This window comes from Vombatus ursinus, unplaced genomic scaffold (genome assembly GCF_900497805.2).
Source record: "Vombatus ursinus unplaced genomic scaffold, bare-nosed wombat genome assembly UNPS02001419.1, whole genome shotgun sequence".
Taxonomy (NCBI): domain Eukaryota; kingdom Metazoa; phylum Chordata; class Mammalia; order Diprotodontia; family Vombatidae; genus Vombatus; species Vombatus ursinus.
Genome location: NW_020941197.1, coordinates 6,098,177 through 6,124,949, shown reverse-complemented (window position 1 = coordinate 6,124,949; position 26,773 = coordinate 6,098,177). Strand labels below are relative to the sequence as shown.

Below are 26,773 nucleotides of genomic sequence, written 5' to 3'. Positions count from 1 at the left end.
GACTTGATGACTACTAAAATTATTTCTAGTTCAGGTTTTATGATCCTCTGACCCAAAAGATGTTTTCACATTTCTGAAGGTCTGTCTCATAGGGAATACATGTGCTTTGCTTGGCCGCAGATGATAGAGGTAGGAATAGTGGGTGGAAATTGTAGAGGGTAAATTTATCATAAAAATAATGAAAACCTTTTTTTCAAAATTACCTATATCAAAAATGGAATGTGCTGCCTCCAGAGTTAGTGTATGGCTCATGTCAAAGAAATTTTTATTCAGGTCTATACTGGTCGGCCTAAATGACCTCTAAAGGTTTTTCAATGATTAGATTCTGTTCTTTTCTCCTCCTTATACACAGAGATCTGAAATGCTGTGAGATTCTGTGCTGATTAAAACAATGGCTTTAAAAACCCAATTTGAATCTCAGTATTTACCTTTGTCATTACAACTATTGGACCAAAAGCAGACAGTACTGCCATCAGAAAGACTGGGGGAGTGGGAGACATTTCCATTCAGGAATAGAGTAGCATATTAAAGGCAAATGGATAGGGAAAGACAGTCATCCAAGGAGGAAGTTAGCTTCATGGTCTCTTGTACCACAGAATAATGCTGGCTATCTATGGATCTGAGAAACCACTTACAAGCCACAAAGCACCAACAGTTATGTTACTTCTTTATCACCTGTGTATCCTGCTTGAATGTTTCATGTATTTATGGGCAGACTATACCATGTTTCAAGTGTTTTGTTTTTTGTTTTTTTTGCCTAGAATTTCCTATAGCATCTAGGGTTTTTTTTTTTTTAACCCTGGAATGACCCTCTGTCATCCTACGCTCTTTCTCCTATTGGTGGGTTCCTTCTAGTCCTCCATTTAGGGGAGAGCAGTAATCTTTCATTTTCCTCTAAGCCGTGCTTCTGACTCTGTGGACCACCATGCTACTTTCTCACCCTACCCCTTCAGATTTTCAGTTTCCTTACATGTGCTATCTTCTCCTAGAAAGTAAGTTTCTTGAGAGAAGGGACTTTCCTTTTGCTTATATTTTTATCTCCCAAACTTACTATTGCTCAGTACATAGTAAAAGCTTAATGAATGCTCATTGTCTGTATGCCTGGATTTGGGGAGAATATTTAGTAACAATTATTCTTATACCATCTTAGTACATACCTTTGCTAAACCAATAGGGCAGTTAGGTGGTGCAATGAATAAAGTGCCAGGCCTAGAGTTAGGAAGGCCTGAGTTCAAATCCAGTCTCAGACACTTATTAGCTATGTGACCCTGGGAAAGTCACTTAACCTTGTTTGTCTCAGTTTCCTCATCTGTCTAACAAGCTGGAGAAAGAAATGGCAAACCACTCCAGTATCTTTGCCAAAGAAAAGCCCAAATGGGGTCACAAAGAATCAGACTTGACTGAACAACAACAAAAACCAATTTTGTCTAGTAGATGATTGTTAATGGAAAGCACAATGGTGGGGACTTGTGAGTGATGTCATTAGAAACTCCAGACTTCAGGATTACCCCAGAATACTGAAAGTAATAGCCAATCCTGGAAGGACCTCAAAACATGAGTGTGAGTGTGAGTTGGGGGACTGAACCACAGATCCAGGAGCAAAATGGATAGAATGCTAGATTAGGAGTCAGAAAAACCTAAGTTTAAGAGTTCAGGCACTCTTCTGAGTGCCTCAAGTACTTACCAGTCGTGTGACCTTGGGCAACACACTTTAACTCCTATGTCAGTTTATCTGTGAAATGGGGATAACAATAAGACTATCTCCCAGGGTTGTTGTGAGGAAAACATGAGATCATATTTGTAAAGCACTTTGCAAACCAAAAAGCAGCAGCTATTATTACTATTATTATATATTTAAAAAAAAAAACTTTTCATGACACATAGGGAAAAACCCAAGGAAATCTGGGCTTAAATATAGTGTGAAATCATCAAACGCACATTTTTGTTTCTAGGTTTCCTATTTGTCATTACCATATAGTTGTCTTCTTTACTCCCTTCCCTTGGAGGATGGGGGGAATTTGCACTGAGATCCTCATCAATTAACCAATGAATATTTAATGAGTGCACACTATAGTTTGGAAGTGGGTAGAGAAAAGGTTTATGTCAATGATTATGTGATCCACCGAGCTATGGAGAAACTGTACAGTTTAATATGTTCCCAGGTGATCCTGCATGTTCCTTAGAGTCTCTTAAGACTTCTCTTGGGATTTGAATCCAGATTAAGGCAGCCCTTGGGGAAACAATCCTTACTGAGTTTGCTTCCTGAGAAGCTCCAGCTTCCCAGGGGTCCTTTGTACTGCACAGATGGTTTAAACTAGAGTCACTCCACCCTTACCCTGGGGCCCACTATAATTTGGTCTAATAGCTTTGACGCGGCCCTGGCTATAGGAGAGACACATACTTTTGCAATGAGCTTGAGAGGTAACAAAACCCAAAGACTTGCTGCTCCTTCTGTAAGATAAGCAGTATATAGCTGCTTTTGGTCCAGCTGCTGAAACCCCAAAACACTGCTGCTTCCTCCAAGAGAGAATAATGACTATCTTGCCTTTATTAAGTGTGTTAAAGTAGAAACGAACGAGCAAAGAAATGAGGAAGACAGGGAGAAAGCATCACGAAGCTCTGATCAAAGCTGAAGAGGATGACCTGGACAGAGTTGTGGGCCTTGGCAGCCGAGACCGAAAAGAAAGAGGCCCAGCAGCGTGGTGTTGTGGGATAAATGCTGGATGGGGTAGCAGTGCACCTTGGATCACATCCAGTTTCTGCCACTTAGGTGAGTGATCCTAGGCAAGTCATTTGATTTCTCTCATTCTCTTCATCTGCAAAAATGAAAGTTTTGCCTAGTCATAGGGTCCCTTACAATTCTAAGTTCAAGTTCTTACTCAGGCATAGTTTGTACACACCTGTAATCCCTGTTCCTGGAGAGGCTGAGGCTGCTGGGTCACTTGACCTCAGGAGTTCAGCTGGGCTAAAAGTCATTGACTGGGCATTCAGCACTCACTAATAAAGTGAGGCTTCTGTGCTGCTTGGCAGTGGGGATGTGGGTGGTTCCTCCTTTGTTTTTGAAGAAGATCGATGACATTACAAGCTCCATGTTTTGACTTACTTGTGAATTGGATTTAAGTGAGGCAGAGCTGTGTAAAGTCTGTCAGCCTCACTGTGTCCTTCAGAGTCATCAAAGTCCAGTCTTCAGGTAGCTGCTGTACTTCCAGCCCGGTGAAGAGAGTGAGACCTACCCTCAACAACAACCCCCACCCTCTCAAAAAAAAAAAATCTATGATCCCATGATTTTTCCATCGGCACGGTGGGGATCAAGGGCCAAAGTCAAGGAGGAAGTACCTCTGAGACCTACCACAAGAATATGATGAAAGAAGATCACTGCATTGGTTTCTGTTGCCAATGCTTCTGCATCCCATCCATCTTTCATACTTCACCTTCAGTGGTTACCTATTACCCACGGAGTGGGATTCATAGAATAGAGTATCACAAAGCTAGGAGGGATCTTATGGATTATGTTATGTGCCACCTTTATTTTTCAGATGAGGAAGATGAGGCTAAGCTCTTTAGCTTGGCGTTCAAGATTCTTCATATTCAAGTACTATCTTCTATTTCTAGTCATCTGTCATGCTACTAAAACTACACGTCATCATGGTTAAAGTGGAGTCTGGAAGATCTGGGCTCAAATCCCTTCTCAAACACCTGTTAGCTGTGTGACTCTAGGCAAGTCGCTAACTCGTCACTAGTCACTAAGTCTGCCCCAATTTCCTCATCTGTAAAATGGGAATAATAATTATACCAACATTATGAAGCCGTCATATAGAACAAATGAGGTATGTGCAAAATGTGTCATAAGTCTTAAAAGTGTCACATAAATGTAATTGATTATTGTTGCTGTTATTGTGATTACTATTTCTTTCCTGGTACTCTATACTTCAGTCAAAGGGGGTACTCTCTGTCAAATAATCTGGGGCCAGCTGTGGTGAGAGATACATAATTTCAGAAAACGAAACTGAGATAGTGAGGAAAATGATGTTATCAAGGACCATTTATCATAACTTGGTCTTCCCATCTATTATCCTCCTATTATCCTACCTATCCCACCTATTATCCCATCACACTATGCTAGTTTTCTAGTTTCCGCTTTTAATAAACTTAAAATGCTTCTGAAAGACAGAAAAAGTATTTATTTTGTGCTAGTTGTATTAATATTGTGAAATCTATATTCTTCCGTGCCGTAATAACAAAAGGGTGACTTCATCTCAAATCCCTCCTCTCCCATAAAGCATTCATTCATTCATTGGTTCAATCAACAAATATTTACTGAGCACTACTGGGTGCAAGGCATATGGTGTTAAGGGGACAGAAAAAAAAGAGCCTAGTCTCTGCCTTCAAGGATTTTACAATTTACGAATCTTTACAGCTAGCAGTATTATCTCTCTTTTTTGAAGTAAGGTATATTGAAGAACACAATATAATGGAAAAAGCTTTGGATTAGAAATCAAGAACTCATGCAGCATGGCTCCCTTATTCAATAAACTCCACTGGCTCCTATCATTGTATCATTGCCTGGGTCACCTATAAAATCCCATTTGGCTTTCAAAACCCTTCATAATTTGCCCCTCCTCATACCTTTCTAGTCTTCTTATAATTTACTATGCACTCCATGTGTGCTGTGATCCAGTGACATGGGCTTTCCTGCTGTTTCTTGAACGTGACACTCTATCTCTTGACCTTCCTGACTGGAATTCACTCCCTCCTCATTTCAGCTTCCGGGCTCCCCTGGCCTCCTTCAAGACTCGGCTAAAAATCCCACCTTCTGCAAAAAGCCTTTTCTGATCACCCTTGTTACTAGTGCCTTCCTTCTGTTGAATATCTCTAATTTATCCTATCTCTTGTTTGACCAATGTTGTTTGCATGTGGTTTCTCCATTCCACTATGAGGTAGCTCCTCCAGAGTGGGGGCTGTCTTGCTTTTTTTTAATCCTCAGTACTTAGCACAGTGGCAGTTAATAAATGCTTCTTGGCAACTCATATCATGCTAGAGAGAGGGGAAAGAGAAAATGATTAATAAATTCTGGTTGAATGAATTAATGAAAAAAGCATTCATTAAGTACTTACCAAGTGCAAAGCACCAGGCAAATCCCTTGGGCATACAAAGAAGAAGGTAAGACACTTCTTGCTTTCAAGGAATTCACATTCTAATCTAGAAGACAACACACTTGGAAGGTTTCAGCTTAAAGTTAGTTGGAAAGGTTTCACACTCCTTAAGTTTCTGGGGCCAAGTAGGTGGTAATACCTCATCTTTAATGTCATTTTTACTGATAAAATCACATCAGTTTCTGACGATGAATTATGTGACAGTACAATGGTTGGATAGAAATTGCAATAGGGGATATATCGGTTCGATGTAAGGAAAAACTAATTCCAGACGCTCAACAGTAGAAAGGTCTACCTCATAAGATGGGGGCTCCCTATAAATAGAGGCTGGAAGATCATTTGTTAGGTATATTAGATCCCTTACTATTCAAAGGTTCTTTTATTCCATCCTGTAAGAACTTGGAGGGCAAGGACTACATCATGTCATAACTTTTTACATTATCTACAACCTAATCAAGGAATGACCTCATACTAGGTGCGAACACTTACCCATTAAATTTAATTTGCTTTCTATGACTCTAAGAGGCAGCCTGGCATAGTGGATAAAAGGTTGCTCTCAGGAAGACTTGGGTTCCAGCCTTTCCTCTGGCACATGCTCTGTGACCTTGGCAAGGCACTTAAACCTCTCAGTGCTCTGGGCATCTCTTTCAGACCATGAACTGCGGGGGTGTTTCCTCACCCTGGAATTCCCAGAAGACTGATGAAGAAAGTTACGTGCTTCCCGACCATGAACTGATAGACTAAATATGTAGAAAGAGACATAGTTTTTGAATATGATCAACGTGGGAATTTGTTTTGCAGGCATATTTGTTAGAAAGGTTTTCTTTTTCTCTTTTTGGCTGCGGGGCTGGGGTGGGGAGTGGGAGGGAGAGAAAATAAAAGCTAGTTACTTGAAAAAATACAATTTAATTTAAAAAGACGAATGAAATCACAGGTTCGGTCCTTATCTCTGGTTCTAACTCTGAATTGCAGTAAAGCGATGCTTTAGTTTTCATAAAACATGCTGTGCCCCTGCAGTAAAAGAATTTTCTAAGTTGAAAAAAAAAAAGAAAGCGCCCTTTTTTCTTCCTTAAAATCCGAGTCTCTAACCACGAGCTGCAGCTGAGTTCCCGCAGGTCTCCGCCATCTCCACCCACCAGCCCCCGGATGCACGATGCAGGAGAAGTCAGAAAGAAAAGCGCCGGCGAAGTCTCGGAAGTCACCGCCCAGGGCCTGAGCGAGAGAACGTGCAGAGATCGCGAGCGACCACTGCGGCATCTGCACTAGCCGAGCCACCAGCACCACGACGCGCGCGAGCGGCGGGGGCAGCGCGAGGACCCGGGAGAGGGAGGGGCGGGGGCAGGACGGAGAGTGGGGGGAGGAGAGGAGCATCGCGATTGGAGAAGGAAGGACCCTCGGAGCACCCGCGGGGCGGAGAGAGAAGGGTGGGCTAACGGGTCGGGTGGGAGAAGGAGCGGGCTCCGATTGGGGGAAGAGAGTGGAGGGGCGGGGCGAGGGGCGGGCCCGGGCTCTGGCGCTCCCCTTCCCCTCCCCTTCCCTTCGGGGAGCCAGGGCTGAGTGCCGGGCTTGGGGCGCCCCTTCGCCCCGGGCTGCTGCGCCGTTAGCTTCGGGGCTGGAAGGCAGGGCCGGGGAAAGAAGAGGAGGAGGAGGAGGAGGAGGAAGAGAAAGGAGCGGGGGAGGGGGAAGAAGGAGAAGGAGGAGGGAGCCGGAGGAGGGAGCCGGGGCGCCAGAGGGCCGCGCGCTCTCCATCCCCCACCCCCAGCCCGTGCTGCCGCCGCGGCCGCCGCGGGTCCAGGGGCTCCGCCAGCTCCGCGCCGCCGCCCGCACTATGCATGCGGACTGCAGGCCGGGATGGAGAGCCGGGGGATGCTGAGAACCCAGCGCAGCCTGTCGTCGCTTCCCCCGGTCCGGATCCCGGCCCGGGCGGCCGCCTTCCCCCTCTCCCCCTCTCTCTCCTCCTCCTCCTCTTCTCTTTTCACCCCACTCTTTCTCCTCCTCGTACTTCTGCTGCTGCTGGAAGACACCGGAGCCCAACTAGGTGAGCTGACCGGGGCCGCCCCCTCCCCAGCGGGGGGGTTGGGGGGGACTGTGCATGGTGTTGGGGGGTGGGGGAGTCTATCCCTTCTGCAGGGCAGCGTGAGGTTGGGTTGGGGTGTTTGCACACCCCGCTCCCGCCCGGGCTATGCAAGACCCGCAGATGTGCGGTCTGTGGGGGAGACCCGCACGTCATTTCCCGAGGGAGCAGACAACTTGCAGCCCGCGCTCGTGGTCTCGGAACTTGCTGCCCCGCATCCACCCCGGAGCGGAGGCGGGGGTGGCGGTACTGCAGGGTTACTTAGGGCTGGGAGTCCTAACCTCTTTTGGGTCGTGGACCCCTTTGGTAGTCTAGTGAAGCCTGTGGACTCTTTTCTCCGAATAATGTTGTAAAATGCATACAACAGAGAACATAGCACAAAAGGAAACGAATTCTATTGAAATACAGTTATCAAAATGTTAAAGGAAATAAGTTCCCCGGCCTTAGTTTAATTGCCCCTGGTTGAAGGAGTGGGTGGGTGGTGCCAGTCTTAGAGTTGAATATATACAGTGTTTAGGTAGGAGTGTGTCTAGTTGTGCCTATGGGTGTGTGTACATATGTGTGACCTCTGCTTATTTTTAAAAACATCTTTACATTAAGAAGCATTTATTTCCTCTCCCTCCTACCCATCCATTGAAAAAAAAAGGAAAAAAAATCCCCGCAGTAAATAAGCATAGTTAAGCAACACAAATTCCCACATTAGCCACGTCCAAAAATAAGTGTCTCACTCTTTATCTTGAGTCCATCGCTTGTCTGTCAGAAAGTGGGTAGTAACCCATACTGAGTTCTTAAAGTTAAAATTTCAATTTTTTTTTGCTGGTAATGAAGCTAATAAGGGCTAGCTAATTAATGTTTAGGGAGGAGAAGGAACGGTGGAGTTCTACTAATCTTTTTCTTTGAGTAGAAAACTTAAAAGATAAAAGGTTTTAAAAAAGGCTTGGAGAGAGGGTAGTATATGGGGGGAGTCAATTGAGAAAAAAGAATAAATATCAACTTTTAACTGGTAAAACTCAAAGCTTGATAACAAAAAGTTTAAATCTAAGGTTATCTATTCTGAATTCCCACATGAAACAGACCAAAAGGAGAAGTTTACAAGTGGTATTTCCTACCCAAATTTTTAAGAATGGTGGTCAAGATTACTTTGATCATATGCTGGTTTCAACCCAAATTACAGTGCTATATTGCTCTAATAAAGTTATTTTCCATATTAAGAGGCTCACCAAATCTTTCCAAAAAGCAGCAAAACATTTTCCCACTTAGAATCCTTAAGAAATGTATTTCAGAAATTATCAAAACTCTGTAATGAAAAACCTGCATAAAAGTTTGAGGGAGGAATTAAAATAGGAAAGAAAAAGTAAAGGCTAATATTTCCCCGAGTTAAAACGATACTGTTCCATATTTTGGCTTTACTTTTAAAATTTGTTTAGTATTAGTTGTAAAACAGTTCTCTTCTGAATTTCCTGTTTTGTTGAAGTGTGTGTAAGGTTTTTTTGTGTTGATTTCCTTGTTTGAGTCCAGCTGTCATTTAAATGTTGCTCACATTTGTTATTTGTGATGTAGGCAAGAATTAGCATAAACAGGTTTTTGTGGAGATGCTGACATCTTGACAATCGCTGGATCATAGTTACAGAGTTCAAGGGAACCTCAGAAAAGTCTTGTCCAACTCCCTCATTATGTAGATGAGGAAAGTATACAGGGTGAAGTGACATGGTGAGGTCTATAAAGCATGTGACTTGCCCAAGGTCACTTAGTTAAGTATCAGAAACTGGATTTAATCCTAGGTCCTCTGCCAGAGCCTCCTTCTTTCTTTTTTTTTTTTTTAAGAGGCAGTTGGCGTTAAGTGACTTGCCCAGGGTCACACAGGTAGTGTCAGGTGTTTGGTCTGAGGCCAGATTTGAACTCAGGTCCTCCTGACTTCAGGGCGGGTGCTCTATCCACTGCGCCACCTAGCTGCCCCAAGAGCCTCTTTTCATTGTATCAAATGACCGTAGGATCTAGAGCTGGAAGGTACATCAGAGGTTGGTTAGTTCAGTCTTTTAATTTTATAGGTGAAAAAACTGAGGCTCAGGGACAGACATTGAGTCTATGTTGTAAGAAAAATATGCATTTAATAATATATAACACATAAACTTGCATTCTCTAGAGAACTACTATATAGGCATTTTTGTACCCAATCTTGTGAGTACTTTTGTGGTTGAGTTGTTTCAGTCTTGTCCTACTGTTCTTGACCCCATTTGGGGTTTTCTTGGCAAAGATACTGGAGTGATTTGCCATTTTCTTCTCCAGTTCATCTTACAGATGAAGAGACTGAGGCAACAGGGTGAAGTAACTTGCCCAGGGTCACACAGCTAGTAAATGTCTGAGACTGGATTTGAACTCAGGTCTTCCTTACTCCAGGCCTGGTTCTCTGTCCAATGTACCACCTAACTGCTGCCTTGTAATTACAGGGTACCTGTATTTGAAATCTTTAAATGATGAGGAGTACACCTAACCTTTGGCACATCGTTTAACTTCCTCGGTCCTCTTTTTGTCATCTGTGTAAAATGAAGTGGATGGACAAGGTTCTCTGTAAGGCCCCTTCTAGCCCTAATATTCTGTTCTAATTTAATTAATAAGAATGCTAATATGTAACGTATATTTTTAGATTTCTTGATATAAGTAAATAGTAAACATTATACCACCACCCCCAAAAATATATGGAAATGTGATTTATTTAATTATCTGATCGCCTTTCCAGAAATGCTTCTCAGAGTAGAAAACAAACAAGAAAAATATTGAAGCAATGAAATGGAAAGCCGTTACTTTTTCGGTGGAGTGGATGGCCTATGCAGTCAATTGCTAAATCTTGTTTCGATCTCTACAGTATCTCCTGAGTTGACCCATCCTGAGTTGAGGCAAATTCATTTGGTGTCCCATCACCTCTCACCGGGATTATTGCAATTGGTCTCCCTGCCACTAGTCCCTCCCCACACTAATCCATCCTCCACACAACTGACAAAGTGGTTTTCCTTAAGTGCAGGTCTGACTTTCCTACTTTTCTATTTGATAAATTCTAGTGGCTCCCTTTGCCTATAGGACAAAATATAAACTCTTTAAATTTGACTTTTAAAGTCCTTCACAGCCTGGCCCTAACCTATATTTCCATAGTCTTTACGCATTACTTTCCTTCCTGCACTCCGTGATCCAGCCAGATTGCTGTGCTTTCTCCTGATGTACATAGCACTCCATCTCTGATCTCTGTACCTTTGCATTAGTGGTCCCCCGTCTCTCAAGTGAATCCTTCCTTAGCTTTACAATATAATTGCAGTACCTCTGCAACATAAAATTATTGTCTTCTTTCAGGAAGCAGATTATGTATGTACCACCTTCTGCACAAGACTTTCCTGACCCTCTCCCCCTACCTTCTATTTCCCTCTCTTGCTAACTACCCTGTTTTTAACTATCTTGTATTTATTTTGCACTCATTCTCTCTATATTCTGTAAGCGCTTCTAGATGTGCAGTTCTTATGGAATATAAGCTTCTTGAATGCAAGGACTCTTGATTTTTTTCTTTGTATTTACAGTGCCTACTAGCACATATTGGGAACTTTATAAATACTTTCTGATGACTGCTTTGTGGGTAGAAAAAATAAAAATAGAATATAACTTGAACAAAGAAGGTTGGATGCATTCAAGAGATTGAATTTTAGGAGGAAAAGTATCCTAATTTGTGATGAAATTTTCCAGAATAAAATTAGTGGATGGTGTGTGAGATCAAGTAGAGGTAAAACTGAGTGAATTTGGTACCTGCAAAGTCTTGTCTTAACAAACTGGGCTCATTTTTCAGGGGTGTGACCTTATTTTTAAGTGTCATTATCACTATTGTGGAATGGGAACTGGATGGGACCAAAAAAGTTTTTTAATCCAAATGAACAGTTTTGAGAAAACTGAAATGACTTTACCAGGGTGAGAAAGGTAGTAACTTTGAGAGAATTGGAACCATGTCCTTTGATTTTAGATCTCATCTCTTCTTTGTAAATATTCCTTTAGTCATTATTTGGGTGTCTTACTGTTGGTAAGATCACAAACTGTGTTCGAAAAGATCTTAGAGATCACCTGTTTCCATTCTCTGCCTCCCTGATGCTTTTCCCCACCCTTCATTTTACAGATGAGGAAACTGAAAACTAGAAAGTTAAAAATAATTTGCCCAAGGTCACAGACAATAAGTTGCAGAGGTATAATTTGAAAGCAGGTTTTTAAATTCCATATCCAGTACTTTTTCTACTATGCAATGTTTCATACTCCCACTGAATTCAATTAAGTATTTGTTATACTGGAGTGAATGAACAAGTAGAAAAATATAGACAAAATCTATCAATAGTAAATAGATTTTAATATTGTACTGAGGCATACTCCTGCAATGAAATGTTTTTGAAAGGAAAAAAAGTCACTGAAAAAATGAAACTGATAGTAGACTGTACTTATGCTTCTTACAACCTGGATTTATTTGGGGGAAAATACAATTTATATTTTAAAAAAAAGAGTAAATATGAGCTACTTGCATTGTACAGTAGTAGCTGGAGTCACATGATTTTGAGTAGGCGGAAGTTGAGGGCAAATCATTACCTTCTTTCAGTTTTGTCTGAGAAAGCTTCAAATTCAGATTTGGTGTTTATGTGCATAATATGTATGAGATACTGGGCTCTTAGGGAGTTTAAAATGAAATTATGTGCCCTCAAAGAACTTATATTTTACATTTGTAACTTCATTAAAAAATTCAGATTTTAAAAACTTAGAAAAAATGCTCAAGAAAGTATTGCAGATAGTGGTAGAACACATATCTGTATATTGAAAGTTTGAGGATGATTAGTCACAGGGGACAATGAGCACATTTGCACATGTAAGGAGATTTGTGTGGGTTCTGTTTTGGTTTTCTCCACGTAGGTGTGCTCACAGAGGTATGTGTAGATGTGACTTGCAAGAATTAACTCTCCAGCATCCTTCCCTTACCCCTCTTCAAAAGAGACTTTAATTCCTGCCGAGAAGGGAAGTAGGAGATTGGTACCAAAGCTGGCCACTCGCCTTTCTTCAGAGAGAGGGAATCCTGGGCTAGAATTATATCTATCTGCTCCATTAAATATTGTTAGTCTAGGGAAAGTAATTTTTAGGTTGAAACTACATTCCTAATTACTGTTCCTTAATGGGAAAGGAGTATGGCTAGCTATATATCTGAGGCTTGACCCCCTTCCTACCAGATGGCCGTTCTACAGTGAATGCAAATGCATCCATTTATCTAGGTGGATAGCAAAACAGAAAACAGAAAAAGTATACGTATGAAACTATATACCAGACAATACACAGTGAATGAGTTCTGTTGGGAGTGAGGTAACTCAACTAAACCAAAAAAGTCCCATATCTTATCTAAGGGAAAATTCCTTGAAGTCTGTAGAGTAGCAAGCTGGGGATAGGGTTATAATAGAGACTGCCAGCTCCTTTACATGTCAGCTTCTTCCCAAGGTCTTTCTTTCCCTTCAGGGATCTGAAGAGAGATTAGAGTGGCATAACTGGATCTCTTTTCTCTCCAGGTCTCGTAACTGCCCCTCAAGCCCCTTACACAGACTCTGGGCATTGAGTAATCACTTTCCACTGATGAGAGAATGCACCATTGGCCCTTTAGCTGGAGTCTGGTTGCACACAAAAGGAAAAATCAATGCCTGATAAGGAGTTAGTTCAATTCAAGGAACATTTGTTAAGACTGATAGGTGCAAATTACTGCTAGATACTAGGGATATTAAAAAAAAAACAAACCACCAACTAAATTTCTCTGACTTAAACGACCTTATCTTTTATGAGTAGGATATAAAGCTTACATGAATAAGTTAGAACAAAGTATATATCAGGTAAAATGCAAAGTAATGTTGGTGGGGTGAGATAAAAAAATTAACTTATGGGATTGGGAAGTACCAATGTGAGGTGTGTGAAGAAAGTTAGAAATTCAAAGAGGCAAAGATAAAGAAGGAGAGTGTTTTAGAAATGGGAGTGGGTAGCCTTTGTAGAGTCAAGAAGAGAGGAGATGGAATGTCATGTATGGGGAATACTAAGTAGTAGGCTGTTTTAACTGGAACATTTTGTGAGAGAGTGTAATGTGAAACAAGTCTGCAAAGGTGGGCTAGAGCCAGATTGTGAAGGGCTTTAAATGTCAAACAAAAGAGTTATCCTAGAGGTAAAAGGGAACACTGGAGCTTCTTGAGAAGAGAATTGACTGTAGTCAAGTTTTGAGTTTTAGGTCAAACCTAAAGGTTTTCAGTTTTAGGAAGATAACCTTTACAGTTAAGTGGAGAGTGGACTGAGAGATGAAAGGCTATAGGTAGGGAGACCAATTAGTCTACTTATTGCATTACTCCAGATGAGAGGAGAAAAGAACCTTTATTATGGTGTGAGTGCAGAGAAGGGGAAGGGAACTAGAAATACAGAGGCAGACTAGACAAGATAAGACAACTGACTGTCTTTGGAAGGTTTGGGAAAAGGAGGAGTCGCATGTGATCGCATGTGACTCCTAAGTTATGAACCTGATTGAACTAGAAAGATGACACTGTCTTTGAAATAGGAACATTTAGGAAGGATGGATTTAGGAGACTCTTCATGATCGTATTCAGTTTTTCTAGTCTTTTCTTCTGTTGCCCTCCTACATAAATCTCCAACTGGGACCACTTGTGCTCTAAATATGCCTCAAACTTTGCTGATGCTGTCCTTTTTGCATAGAATGTGCCTCCTCCCTAATCTCTGTCCTCAAAAATGTTCTTTTAGGGCCCGGCTCATAATGCCAGTTCCTCCATGAAATCTTCTCTTATCACCTCATTTAGGAATGACTTGTCCTTACTTTTGTCATACTGTTTGTGCCTTTTATCACGTACCCATTTTTACTATGGTTGTTTTTACTTGCTTTTTCACAATCAATAAAAAAGTATTTATTGAGTGTTTATTCTGTACCAGGCATTATGCTAAGCAGTGGGAATACAAAGAAAAAGAAAAACTAAAGTCCCTACTCTTAAGGAGTTTTACTTTTTTATTTTAATAGGGAAGAAATATGTATGTAAATATAAGTAGGTACATAAAGATATTGAGGGATGGAAGGGCTCCTTTGAGGAGAATGCACTAGAGTTGGAGTAACGGGAAAGGCCTTCTGAAATTGGTGTTGAAATTGAGTCTTGAAGGAATCCAGGGATTCTAAGAAAGGAAGGTGAAGAAAGGCAGGGGAAGGGAAAAAGTATTCATTAAGCACTCATTTTGTGCCAGACATTGTGCTGAATGCTTTGCAAACATCATCTCATCTGATATGAGAGGGAAAGCATTCCAGGAATGGAGGATAGCCAGTGCATAGACTAAAGATGGGAGATGGACACTGTGACAAGAGTGGCCGGACTACACACTGTGTAAATGGGAGTAATGTGTCAGGCGACTGGGGAAATACGAAGGCGCCAGTTTTGAAGTGTTTCAAATGCCAAGCAAAGGAGTTTATATTTGGTCCTAGAAGTCAGAGAAAGCCGCTGGAATTTGAGTAGGGAGTGACTTGGTCTGATTTAAGCATTAGGAAAATCATTTTGGCAGCTGAGTGGAAGATGGATTAGAGGAGGAAGAGGCTTGAAGCCAGACCAGCTAGAAGGCTATTGTAACAGTCTAGGTGAGAGGTGATGAATTGTCCCTTTAACTTTTTTGGCATACTTGTTTGCGTGAGCAAACAAACGTGCTTGTGAGTGAAGAGAATGGGACTACAGGAGAGATGCTGGAGAGGTAGATTGTCTGGTGAATGAGGCGAGGAATCAAGGGTGACAGCAAAGGTTGTAAATTTGAGTGGATGGTGGTGCCCTAGACAGGTGGTGTCAAACTCAACTAGAAAGGGATGGAAAACCACAACTTAACATTGTCAGTGTTATGTAGTATTTTTATTTTTTTGTTAAACATTTCCCAATTATGTTTTACTGTGGTTCAGACTGCACTGAGGAGTTTTGAGGCCTTTTAGCTTGACACCTCTGCCTTAGACCTGTGGTGCCGAATTCAAATAGAAATGAAAAACCACAAATTTCATCATCTATGTTATACTGTATTTTCATTTATTTTGTTAAACATTTCACAGTAACATTTTAATCTGGTTGGGCTGGGGAGTTTGGGGCTGCAAATCTGACACCTTTGGCCTACACAACCTTGGGGAAGTTCAGAAGAGGGTTGGGTTTTGAGGAAGAGATAATAAGTTCTGTTTTGGACATGTTGAATTTTAGACGTATATGGAGACATTCATTTCAAAGTGTCCAATAGGCAGTTTGTAATGTAGAACTGGAACTCAGGAAAGAGATTAGGTCTGGATATATAGATTTGGGAATCATCAACATATAGATGATAATTGAACCCTTGGGAACTTATGAGATCACCAAGTGAGATATGTTGAGAGAAATGAGGGCCCAGGACAGAGCCTTGGGGGACTCTTAGAGTTAATGGGCATGCCAAGAGATCCAACTGGAAAATGAGTATTAGTGGTCTGATAGGTACAACAAGAATATTCATTAATTAAATGCCTGTTTTGTTCCAGGCCTTATACTGAGCTCTGGAGATACCATTCCAAAGAATAAAATAATCCCTTCTCTTAGAGAGTGTCTATTCTAATGGATAGACAAGTACATATATGAGTATATACAGAATAAATATTAAGAGAATGAATGCAAGATAGTTAAATATAAGGCAGTTAAGGAGGACACTAACAGTTTCATGGCTCAGGAAAGAGTTCATGTAGAAAGAATTGCTTGAACTCCTTAAAGGAAGAGAGGGAGTCTATAAAGGAGCAGTGAAAGGAGAGTGTGTATTTGAGGCATGGAGCAAAAGGCCAGAGTTTAGGAAGGAAGTTACTCTAAAATGGGACTGAAAGGTAGATTAGGGTCAGGTTGTGAAGGGCTTTGAAAACTAATCATTGGGATTTATATTTGATCGTAGAGACAAGAAAGAGTTATTGGAGTTTATTAAGTAGGGGAGTGATATGATTGGATCTTAAGGCATGTAAATCGAAATGGGCAGAGGCTTGCAGCAAGAAGACCAATTAGTAGATTATTGCAATAATCTAGCAAAAAAAAAAACAATTTAAGCTTGGATTATAGTGAGTAGAGAGAAAGGGTAGGATATGAGATATGTTGTAGAGATAGAAATAGCAAGATTTGGCAATTGATTAGTTATGTCAGTGAATGAGGCAGAGAGAGAAATCAAGGAAGATGCTAAGAACATGAGCTTGCCATACCTGAAGAATGGTAGTATTTAAACAGAAATAGTAAATTTCCAAAGAGGAGAAGAGTTTTGGGGGAAAGATAATGAGTTCTGTTTTGAACTCGCTATGTTTGAAAAGTTTCTAGTACATCCATTTAAAATGTCCAAAAGGGAGATGATGCACGACTGAAGTTCAAGAGAGAGAGAGATCGTAACTCAGTTTGTAGCAGTTGATGAAGTCATTAGGAGAGAGGCTAGAGAGAGAAGACCAGAGTACCCAGGATAAAGCCATGGGGAACACCTCCAGGTAAAGTGTTGTACCATGGGTGATGAGCCAGCAAAGAAGATTAAGGAGGTGTCAGAGAGGAGAAGAACCCGGAAAGGGTAGTTTCACAAAATCCCAGGGTAGTCAGCAGTGCAAATGTAGCAAAAGAGGTCAGGTAGGTTAAGGATGAAAAAGACCATCAGATTTGGCAATTAAGATATCATTGGCCTCAGACCAGACACTTGACACTTACTAGCTGTGTGACCCTGGGCAAGTCACTTAACCCCCTTGCCTAGCCCCCCCCCCCAAAAAGATATCATAGGTAAGTTTGGAGAGTGATTTCATTTGTGATGAGGTTGGAAACCAGACTGGAAAGGGATGTTTGAAGAATGTAATCATTCTAAATTAGCTTGTTGTCTGCCACATCCCAAAACATACTAACATTTTTATAGTAAGCTGGGGAAAAATAGAGTACTTGAGGAATATTTTCAACAACATTCTAGCCATACTCATCTGTATTGGGCAATTGAAGTGAACCTTGGTGACTGAGAGGAATAATACAAGTAATACAAGTTTGAGAGATTGGAAACAACTAGTATAGATAGCTTTTTTTCTAAAAGTTTGGCTGAGAGAAGAAACAATGATGGCGTGAGGTGGGGGATGGTAGGGAGTAGTTTTTAAGGCTGGGGGAGATAGGCATGTTTAGGCAAAAGGGAGGAACCACTAGATAACAAGGTGAAAGATTAGAGAGAGGGAATGAATGAGGGGGCATTCTTTTGGAGACCACGGGTTGGGATTAAGGACTCCTAGGTAGTCTTTGGCTAGGAGAAGGGCCCCTCATTATCAGAGACTGGGGGAAAGGAGGAGAGTGGAGGTAATGTGTAGGGAAAGAGGAAGCTCATAAGGAATAGTTTCAATTTTCTAGCAAAGATAAGATGATAACTAACTGAGGTGGGATATTTCAGTGTTATGATCTCAATTTTTAAAGTAAAGTATGAGTTGAAGCCCTCAACTGAGAGAGTGAGGGGAAAGATTATTTTAAGATGCTTAAGAGAAGATTGGGAACTGCTGCTGTGTGGTGAGTGGGACAGGAAATTGATTCGGGAGGACTTCAGTAAAGTCTTAGCTGAAAATAAATAACACAAATTTGTAGTGTACCTAATCAGCATGGTTTTGTGACTTCCTCCACTCTGTTTTGCAGCTTGTGAAAAGGAGCAAAACAGGTGGGTGGAGCTATCTAAAGTTGCCAATAAGACAAAAGGAGCAGAATATTTGAATTTAACTGATTTATCAAGGGAGCTTGGGAATGGTGGAAGGTATTGATGAGGCATACAGAGAGTTAGAAAGATAAAATATTATAATTGGATAAAAGGATTTTGGAAATTATGAACATGAAAGTGGAGTACTTTCAGATACTGGTAAGACCAAAGAGATGGCTGTCTGTCTGTATAACTGAGGAAGGAGTAGGTTATGGGAATTGAGTAGATTGAGGAACTGAGGAGTAGATTTATTAAAGGGAACATCAGTATATCAGTTGAAGAAGTCTCCTAATATGAAGGCAGGAAGTGGAGTGAAGAGAGAAGAAAGAAAGGAAAAAGAAAGAAACATTTATTAAGCACCTATTACATCCCTGGCACTGTGCTAAGTACTTTGCAAATATCTCATTTTATTTTTTTTTAATTTTTTATTAATTTATTTTGCATTATTAAGAATCACTTCCCTAAGTTTTTGAGTTTTAAATTTTTCTTCCCCTCCCTCCTCACTTACCTGCCTGAGACAGCGCACAATCTGATATAGGCTATACATAAACATTCCTATTAAACATAATTTCACATTAGTCATGTTGTAAAGAAGCATTATAACCAATAGGAGGAACCACAAGAAAGAGAAAACAGAAAAGAAGAATTAAAAAAAGAGCAAATAGTAAGCTTCGATCTGCATTCAAACTCCATAGTTCTTTCTTTGGATGTGGATAGCAGTTTAATCCTTACAATAACCCTGGGGGGGGGAGGGGTAGGTGCTTTTTGTCTTTTAAATTTTGTAATCTGTAGGAAATCGCTGAATTCTCCTTCTCCCTAACCTTTCAAATCCAGTCAGTTGCCCTGTCTTATTTACTTTGTCTCTTCAACATGTCTTGCTTTATTCCTTTTAATCTACCTAAGTAGTTTTTGTCTTTTTTTTTTTGGTAATGCTTAATGTTTGTTGAATAATATACTATAAAATATGATTGTTTTATTCTTTCCCAGTGAGTTGAGAATATATTTGTTGAGTTTGAAATATGACACTACAGGAAGCATTTTTACTTTGAAATCACTATGATTTGATCAGTGGCTGAATCTAATCATTCTAAATTAGCTTCTTGTCTGCCACATCCCAAAACATACTAACTTTTTTATAGTAAGCTGGGGATAAATAGAGTACTTGAGGAATATTTTCAACAACATTCTAGCAGTACTCATCTGTATTGGGCAATTGAAGTGAACCTTGGTGACTAAGAGGAATAATACAAGTAATGTAATATTTAATAATAGCAGATTTTCCTAATTTAAAGAAGAACTACAAAACTAGTACATGTCATTTAAGGAGACTTAAAGCTAAAGAAAATGTTCTTGTCATAAGATTTTTGGAGGTTTGAGGATTTGGGTCTATAGCATCATGTTTTTCTGCTTATCATTTTTGGGGGTTACTTTTTCCTTAACTGTCTTTGTCAAAATTAAAAAGAATTTTTTTTTTTTTTGCTTAGGCAGTTGGGGTTAAGTCACTTGCCCAGGGTCACACAGCTAGTGTCAGGTGTTTGGTCTGAGGCCACATTTGAACTCAGATCCTCCTGACTTCAGGGCCGGTGCTCTATCCACTTCGCCACTTAGCTGCCCCAAGAAATTGTTGATATCTTTGATATTTACATCTGCTTTTTGAGAGGCAGGATGTTGTAGTGAATTGAGAGGCTCAAGAGTCAGTAAAACCTAAGTTCAAATCCCACCTCCAACACGGGGCCTTTGATGTCCATGGACAAGTCATTTAACTTTTCAGTGCTTCTCATTCTCTTCCCTCCCCACCCCAGGCAACTCTCTAAGATCATAAATTATGGAGCAGTTGCCAATCTTCATTAGTAGAGGGAATTTCCTCATCCATGATTTTCTTTCTGAAGTCTTCATATTCATCTTTTTTTAAAATGGGTACAGTAAGATTCCATTACATTCATATACCACAGTTGGTTTATCCATTCTTCAATTGATTAACATCTATTTTATTTCACTACAAAAAGTGCTGTTATGCTTTTTTTTTTGTGCATATGGACTTTTCTTTCTGTCTTTGACTTCTTTGGGGGTATATGTCTAGTGCTGCATATATTTCTGAGGAATCTCTTGTTTCAGAATCTCTCTAGGATGGCCATTATAGAAGCAAAAATCTATTTTTCTGAGAGAAAGCCACTAGGAATTAATTCTTCATCAATAAGCATTGTAAAAATTTTGAAATTCTTTTAAATATAGTAGAATTCACTTCTAGTAAGTTATTCTATATATTTGTATTTCTATAAAATCACTTAAAATGAAAAAAAAATGGATCTATAGAATATTAACCATAGGCTTCATAGAATTAGAAATAAGAGACTTTTGAGTACATCTGATCCAAACTCCTTATTTTACAGGTGAGGAACCTGAAGCTCAGAGACCTTAAGTGACTTATTCAAGATCCCACAGATTAATAAAGATCAGAGTCAGTACTTGAATTCTGGGTGTTCTGACTGCAGACCAAATGATCTTTTCACTGATTCATGCTGCCTCCTACTGTAGTTAATAACTAAATAAAATAATCTGTTGGAGAATTTTTGACTGGGTTATCAGATTTATTTTTATTCTTTAGTGGAGATCATAGATTTAGAGCTGGAAGGACCCAGAAGACATCTAGTTTAAAAAACCCTTGAGAGAGACATGAGGATTTGACACTAAGATATGATGCTAATGTATAGTAAGTACTTGGTGAAGATTGTACTAATGACCCATTTTGAGTTTTTCTAGTAGTAGTTATTGGTTTTCACTGAACTATCTGTATTGTCAGGTAACAGGATAGGATTTTTCTGGATTAAAAGCCACTCTCAGACTGGGGACTCAAATCCGTGACGTTGGCCCTGTTGAAGCCCAGGGATGGGAGAGAAGGATTTTATTGATAGAGGGCCAATGTCCCACAAAAAAAAGTAAATTAAGAACTATATACTCCTAGAAAGAGATTTAATTTATGGTTTTCTGTCCCCTTAGAGAAATACAACACTTTTTACTCACTTTTAGAATTAAGAACAAGGAGCATAAAATTTTACTCAGTATAACAGCAGATTCCCTCGGGTAAAATTATTCTGTGGCCTCTAGCAGCAATAACCAAAGTAATATTGTCCTGAGGGCTTGATAAAATCAAACTGGCAGCTGAATTAGGACCCTAAGCCTGAGGCTTCCAATCCTTATTCTAACCCAATGTGTTAAAGAGCAAGTTACAAATTTTTACTTTTATTTGTGAGGACTTTCTCCTATTCTTGAGTGTCATATTATTGCAAAGCATACTTTGTCATTAAGGATTGCAATCAGATATGTTTAATGACTGATTTGTGGAGGAAACAAAGACATATCTTGAGAATTCTACAGTAGGATACTGCTTTGAACATATGTTTTAATAAAATTGATTCATCCTGTTAACATTTGGGTTTACTTGAAAATTCAGCGAGCTCAGACTCAAGCAGTTAACTATCCATCTGCTACAATCCATGCCATTTAAACTATTATCTGGTTAATTTTTCTTTATAGAAAACTTTTAAAAATGTAGGCGAGAATATTCTAACTTGTTCAATGCAACAAAGTTGAGACTTTGTTTTTACTTCAGTTTTCTGCTGCATATCAACTAGGAAGGACTGAAATTCATCACATATTTCAGGACATACCTGGCATTATTTATGGACTGTTAATACCCTCCTCCTATAAGCTTTTGAAAGAGCTAGATATATTTTAATTATTTACTTCATCATTATGCATGTAAAGAGGCCCTATTTCCATCTTTTTGTTATTTTGTCAAGTATTTTGTTAAGCAGATAATTTTTATTAGAGAAAAGGGTTAAAAAGATTTAAATATTACCTATTCACTCAACAAGCATTTATTAAGCATCTACTATATCCTAGAAACTGGAGACATAAAGGCAAAAACTAAAAAGCCTTTGCCCTCAAGAAGATTATATTCTACTGAGGAAACAACATCTAAGTATGTACAAACTATACATAAAGTAAATATAAACTTATTTTGGTGGAGAGCTAGGCACTAGCAACTATTGGGGATCAGGAGAAGTCTCACATAGGAGACTTGAGTTGAGCTTTGAAGGAAGCTAGGGACTTTAATAAATAGAGGCAAGGAGGGGAATATATTCTATAGTGGTGGAGGCAGTGAATTAGGTCTGTTCACTGCAGGAAACTGAATGAAAGCTATCTATGTGAGCTTGAGTTCTAAAATGAAGAGATGTACCCATTTCATTTTCTTCATTTTGTGACAAAAACCTCTTCAAAAATGTGGACGTGATAATTCAATTTCCTTGCTAAGGAAAAGAAAAGAAAACCCATAATAAGACTTATGTGTCCAAATGGATCTTATTGAAAGATATTCTTTACGAACATTGTGGTCTTCCAAATCTGCATCCAGATTGGGGTAGTACTAGGGTGGTAGTTCCAAACCATCTCAAAATGGCTTCCCAGCTTTCCCCTTTTGTATAGGAAAAACCCCATCTCTGATATATTAGAGATTTTCCTCCTTTTCTGGAGACCCAGTTTGGTATTTGGAAGGGAACGTGGTGTTGTCTATTACTTCTACTACAAGATCTTTGCTTTGATATCTGAATGCAGTAACCATTTAAGGGGCTCCAGAAAATGGGATTGGATTGCTAACAAAAGGGATATGGACGTTCTTTTACAGGCTATCCCAAAAGTCTTAGTGCAGTTTTAAGCTTTAATAATTTAAATACCTTAAGCTTTAATAGATTAAAACTACACTAAGACTTTTGAGATCCCCTGTATATGATTACAGGTGCTTTGGGGTCATTTGGGTTCAGGGGGCCATTTAGTAATGAAGTTATACGTGGAGGAATTAAGAAGAGGTGAACCTTTTGGTCTAGTTTTAGGGAATAAAACCAAAAAAGCGAGAAGCAGTTATAACCACATAGGTTTACAGTGAGTGTATCTCATGTTCAATAAACTCCAGTGGTTTTGTTGGGAAACCATGAAAGTCGCAACCTTGTCCTGCACAGCAAAAGACAGGACTTGTTGAGACCAGACTTGTTTATTGCTTAACCCAGCTTATTATCTAACCCAGGATGTGCTCAGTTTACTGGAGACCCCAGAGACCTTCCAGGTCTAATAGTCAGCATGCCTTGCTTCATATACAGATTGTGTGCCTTATTAGGAGAGTAGCCTTCTGTTCGCATGGTGGGGCCAGTCAGCTTCATTCCCTGTCTCCTCTGTAACCTGAGCTCAGACCCTATAAATGTGAAACCCATAGAGGCTTGGGAGTTGGCCATTTATTTAGGCTCTCCCCTCTGCCAGAAAGCTTAATAATTTTTTTTTTCCCCTCAAACCTTCTTAGCCTGTAATTCATTCTCAGCTGACAAATTTGGTATCAGAAATGGAATCCCTAAGGGTTGCTGTAAGCAGCCCTCTAAGACTCTGAACGTTGAGTGAGTCTCTGGGACCAGGGAAGGTTCGAATGACCTACGCGGGATGGATTGGCTCTCAGTGAGTATCTTAGGGTTCGGGAGGAACACCGTCGGATTTCCCCTGGCTCCAGACTGGGTCTCATAACTGGGGATTCCATATGATCAGAAAGCTTGGGGTTTATGTGATTCCTTGACCTGGGAGCCACTCAGGGCAGGTTAGAACTAGTCAGGCCATCCTTATCCACAAGTCTTCTCCTGTTGATCACCTGAGGGTTCTGATAGCAGCTGCAATCTGTTAAACTTGGCTAGACCTCCAAGAGATACAGTGCTCCCTGTGTTGTGCCCTCTCTCTTTTTCTCTCTCCTCTTTTTCTCTTCCCCTTTACCCTCTCTTGACTATAAATTATAAACAAGACAGATCATATATTGGTTTGTAGCTTCACTGATAGCCTGATAAGCATGGCATCATGATGTACGTCTCAAATGCAAGGTCATGACCCACCAGGAGGAACCTTTTTATCAGATATCAGATGTTGTACTTGTCTCATCCCAGTACCCCTTTAGTTAGTTAGTTGATTGAGTCACTTTGACAACTTGTTGTCCAAAATAGTTCTATATTCATTCACTTAGGACAGCCTCAAAATTATGAGGGAAGCTTGAAGTATATGCTCTCAGGCCTGAAATTTCAGATGGGATGGTCAGGCCCTATGGGTCACGTCCCTAATTTCCCAAGCACCTGTCACTGGCTTCAACCTCCAATGGTGTCTACAAAGAAAGACAGGGACTCCTTTCCTTCTTCCTCTTTTTAACCTCCTTATGAGTTTCACAGGGAATTCCCTGTCCTAGTTTGTCTTTGATGTTGTCTGTGGATTCTTTTTGCAGTGAGCCAGTCTAGCTCTAAGATCTCCCTGGGGATGTCTGAAGAGATGTTTTAGCTTTATGGCCCACATTCTGTGAAATATCTTTCACAGTGGCATGTTTATACAGGGATGATACCACTTTGCCGTTCCCTGAAGAAGGCTCCTTTGAATAACAGAAATTAGTCCATCCAGACCAAATACCCCTACCAGATTAACACTTATTTTCTCTGATATGAGGAAGCAACCAAGAAGAAAATTCAGTCTGTTGTTTGAAGCCCTGAGGAAAATGAAAGAAGGCTTAAGGAGGAGGCTGCTAGACTGACAAAGGGAAATGACTAATTTGAAGGACCAGTTGAAAGAGAGAGGCATTATTGACAGCTGCCACATAAGGCTGGGAGGCACGTGCTCTGAGCACCCCAGCACCTTGCCACTGTACCCCATACCTCCTAAAGACCCTACCCCATTCCCAGAAGACTTGGGTCTATGGTTGGGACTGGGGAAGATAGCTCCTACCCCTCCAAAAATTGAGTCCTTGAAAATTATAGGACATAAGGGAACTGCAGATGATCCCCGGGATCCTTATAAACTCTGACATAAGGCTACAAAACTGTGCATACCCTTTGACCCAGCTACTGGGTCAGTATCCCAGAGAGATTAAAGGAAAAGAAAAGGATCTGCATATACAAAAATATTTATGGTAGCTTTTTTTTTGTGGTGGCAAAGAATTGGAAACTGAGGGGATGCCCATCCACTGGGGAATGACTGAACAAGTTAGGCTGTATGATTATGATGGGATACTATTATGCTGTAAGAAATGATGAGGGCGATAGTTTCAGAAAAATCCGGGAAGAACTGTGTATGAACAAAGGGAGATGAGTAAAATTAGGAGAACAGCGTGACAGCAGTGTTGTAATGAGCATAAACTCTGAAAGACTGAACCACTCTGATCAGTACAAGGATCCACAACAGTTCCAAAGGTCTTGTGGTAAACAGTGCTATCCACCTTCACAGAGAATTGATGGACTGAGTACAGGCTGAAGCATAATTTCACTTTATCTCTTTTTTCTTTACACCATTGCAAATGTGAAAATGTTTTGCATGACTTCATATGTATGATGGGTGTCATATTTTTTGCCTTCTCAATAGGTGGGGGAGGGACAAAATTTGGAATTGATGATAACATTTTTTAAAAACAAGTTTTTAAAAAGATGTAACTCAAACACACATCCTACTTGATGGACCTTACTGTTTTCCCCAAGAGCTTGTACCCTTTCTTCCAAACTACCTTGTTATTTACTGTATGTTTATTCCTTTTCTATTTATCCTTTAGGTACTTATTTAAGTACTTACCTCTCCCATTAGAATTTAAGTACCTTGCAAGAAGGGATTATTTCATTCGTTGCATTTGCATCTGTAGCCCATAGTACAGTCACTGGCACATTGTAGGAGAAGCGAAGGAACTAACATTTAACACTATGTACCAAGAACTGTGCTAAGCATATGAAAAATGTTATCTCATTTGAGCTTAACAAATCCTTATGGATTTATCATACGAGATAGTAGACAATTAATGTAGGTATGGAGTTTTTAATTGCTTGACCATTGCTATGAGTATTGCCTTGAATTATATTTTGAGATACCTTGGACCATCCAGTTGAAAGCATCCATGCCTGATGTGGTAATTGAGCTTCAGAGAAGGATTAGGGCTGGATCTATAGATCTGGAAGTCATCTGCATTAAGAAGATAATTAAACCCATGAAAAATTCTGGTCACTAAGAAAGAGGGTGTAGAGAGGAGAACTAGGTCTAGGAAAACACTTTGGAGTATACCCACGATGAATGATTATTAAAAGTCAAATATTAGTATCACTGCATAGTGTTGTGCCTTATACAGGGTAACATTTAATGAGTGCTTGTTGATTGCTGTGACAAATATTGACATGAAGACCTCTATGATTACTTCCATGATTATTCTCAAAATCTTGATGTAATTTTTAAAATAAAATTTTATTTTTTAAATAACAAGTTTGGAAAAAATGACAAGTGTCAAGCTGCCCTTCATATTTTGTGGAATTAACCTGCTTGTGGGAATGCTTTGCTTTTTAAAAAAACTAGTATTTGTCAACTGCTTGAAAAAGTTTTGTTGTTATTTTCCATTCATTGATGAAGATAGGTTTATATTTACATTTTGAGTTTTTATTTTATTTGATCGATGACTTAATTTTTGAAGATACCAAAAGTACATTTGGCATTTATTTATTTTGGTTCAAACTGTTTCCTTTTTATTAAGGTCCAAGTAATTATTACGCAGATTGGGACTCAATAAGGAAAGACAGGTTCAAATAATATTTTATCATCGGCATATCCAGGTAAATGTGTATAATCAAGTAGTATTACCTATAAATCCTCAGGAAGCCCATCCTGAAAGAACACTTTTAGGGAGCTTAATTTTCAGATTTTGATTTTTTAATTCTATAGTCCTCCACTTTATCTAGTAGACTTGAAGTTCTTGGCGATT

At 39.9% G+C, this 26,773-nt stretch overlaps 1 protein-coding gene across 1 annotated transcript in view; it reads left to right on the top strand.

Annotated features, from left to right (window-relative positions):
- The first annotated feature begins 6,985 nt into the window (after window positions 1-6,985).
- The window catches only part of DCBLD2 (discoidin, CUB and LCCL domain containing 2), a 109,081-nt gene continuing 89,293 nt past the window's right edge, over window positions 6,986-26,773 (top strand). Inside the window, exon 1 of the mRNA XM_027866404.1 lies at window positions 6,986-7,191. Coding sequence (XP_027722205.1) covers window positions 7,005-7,191 — 187 coding nt within the window. The 5' untranslated portion in view covers window positions 6,986-7,004. The remainder of the gene's footprint in view (window positions 7,192-26,773) is intronic.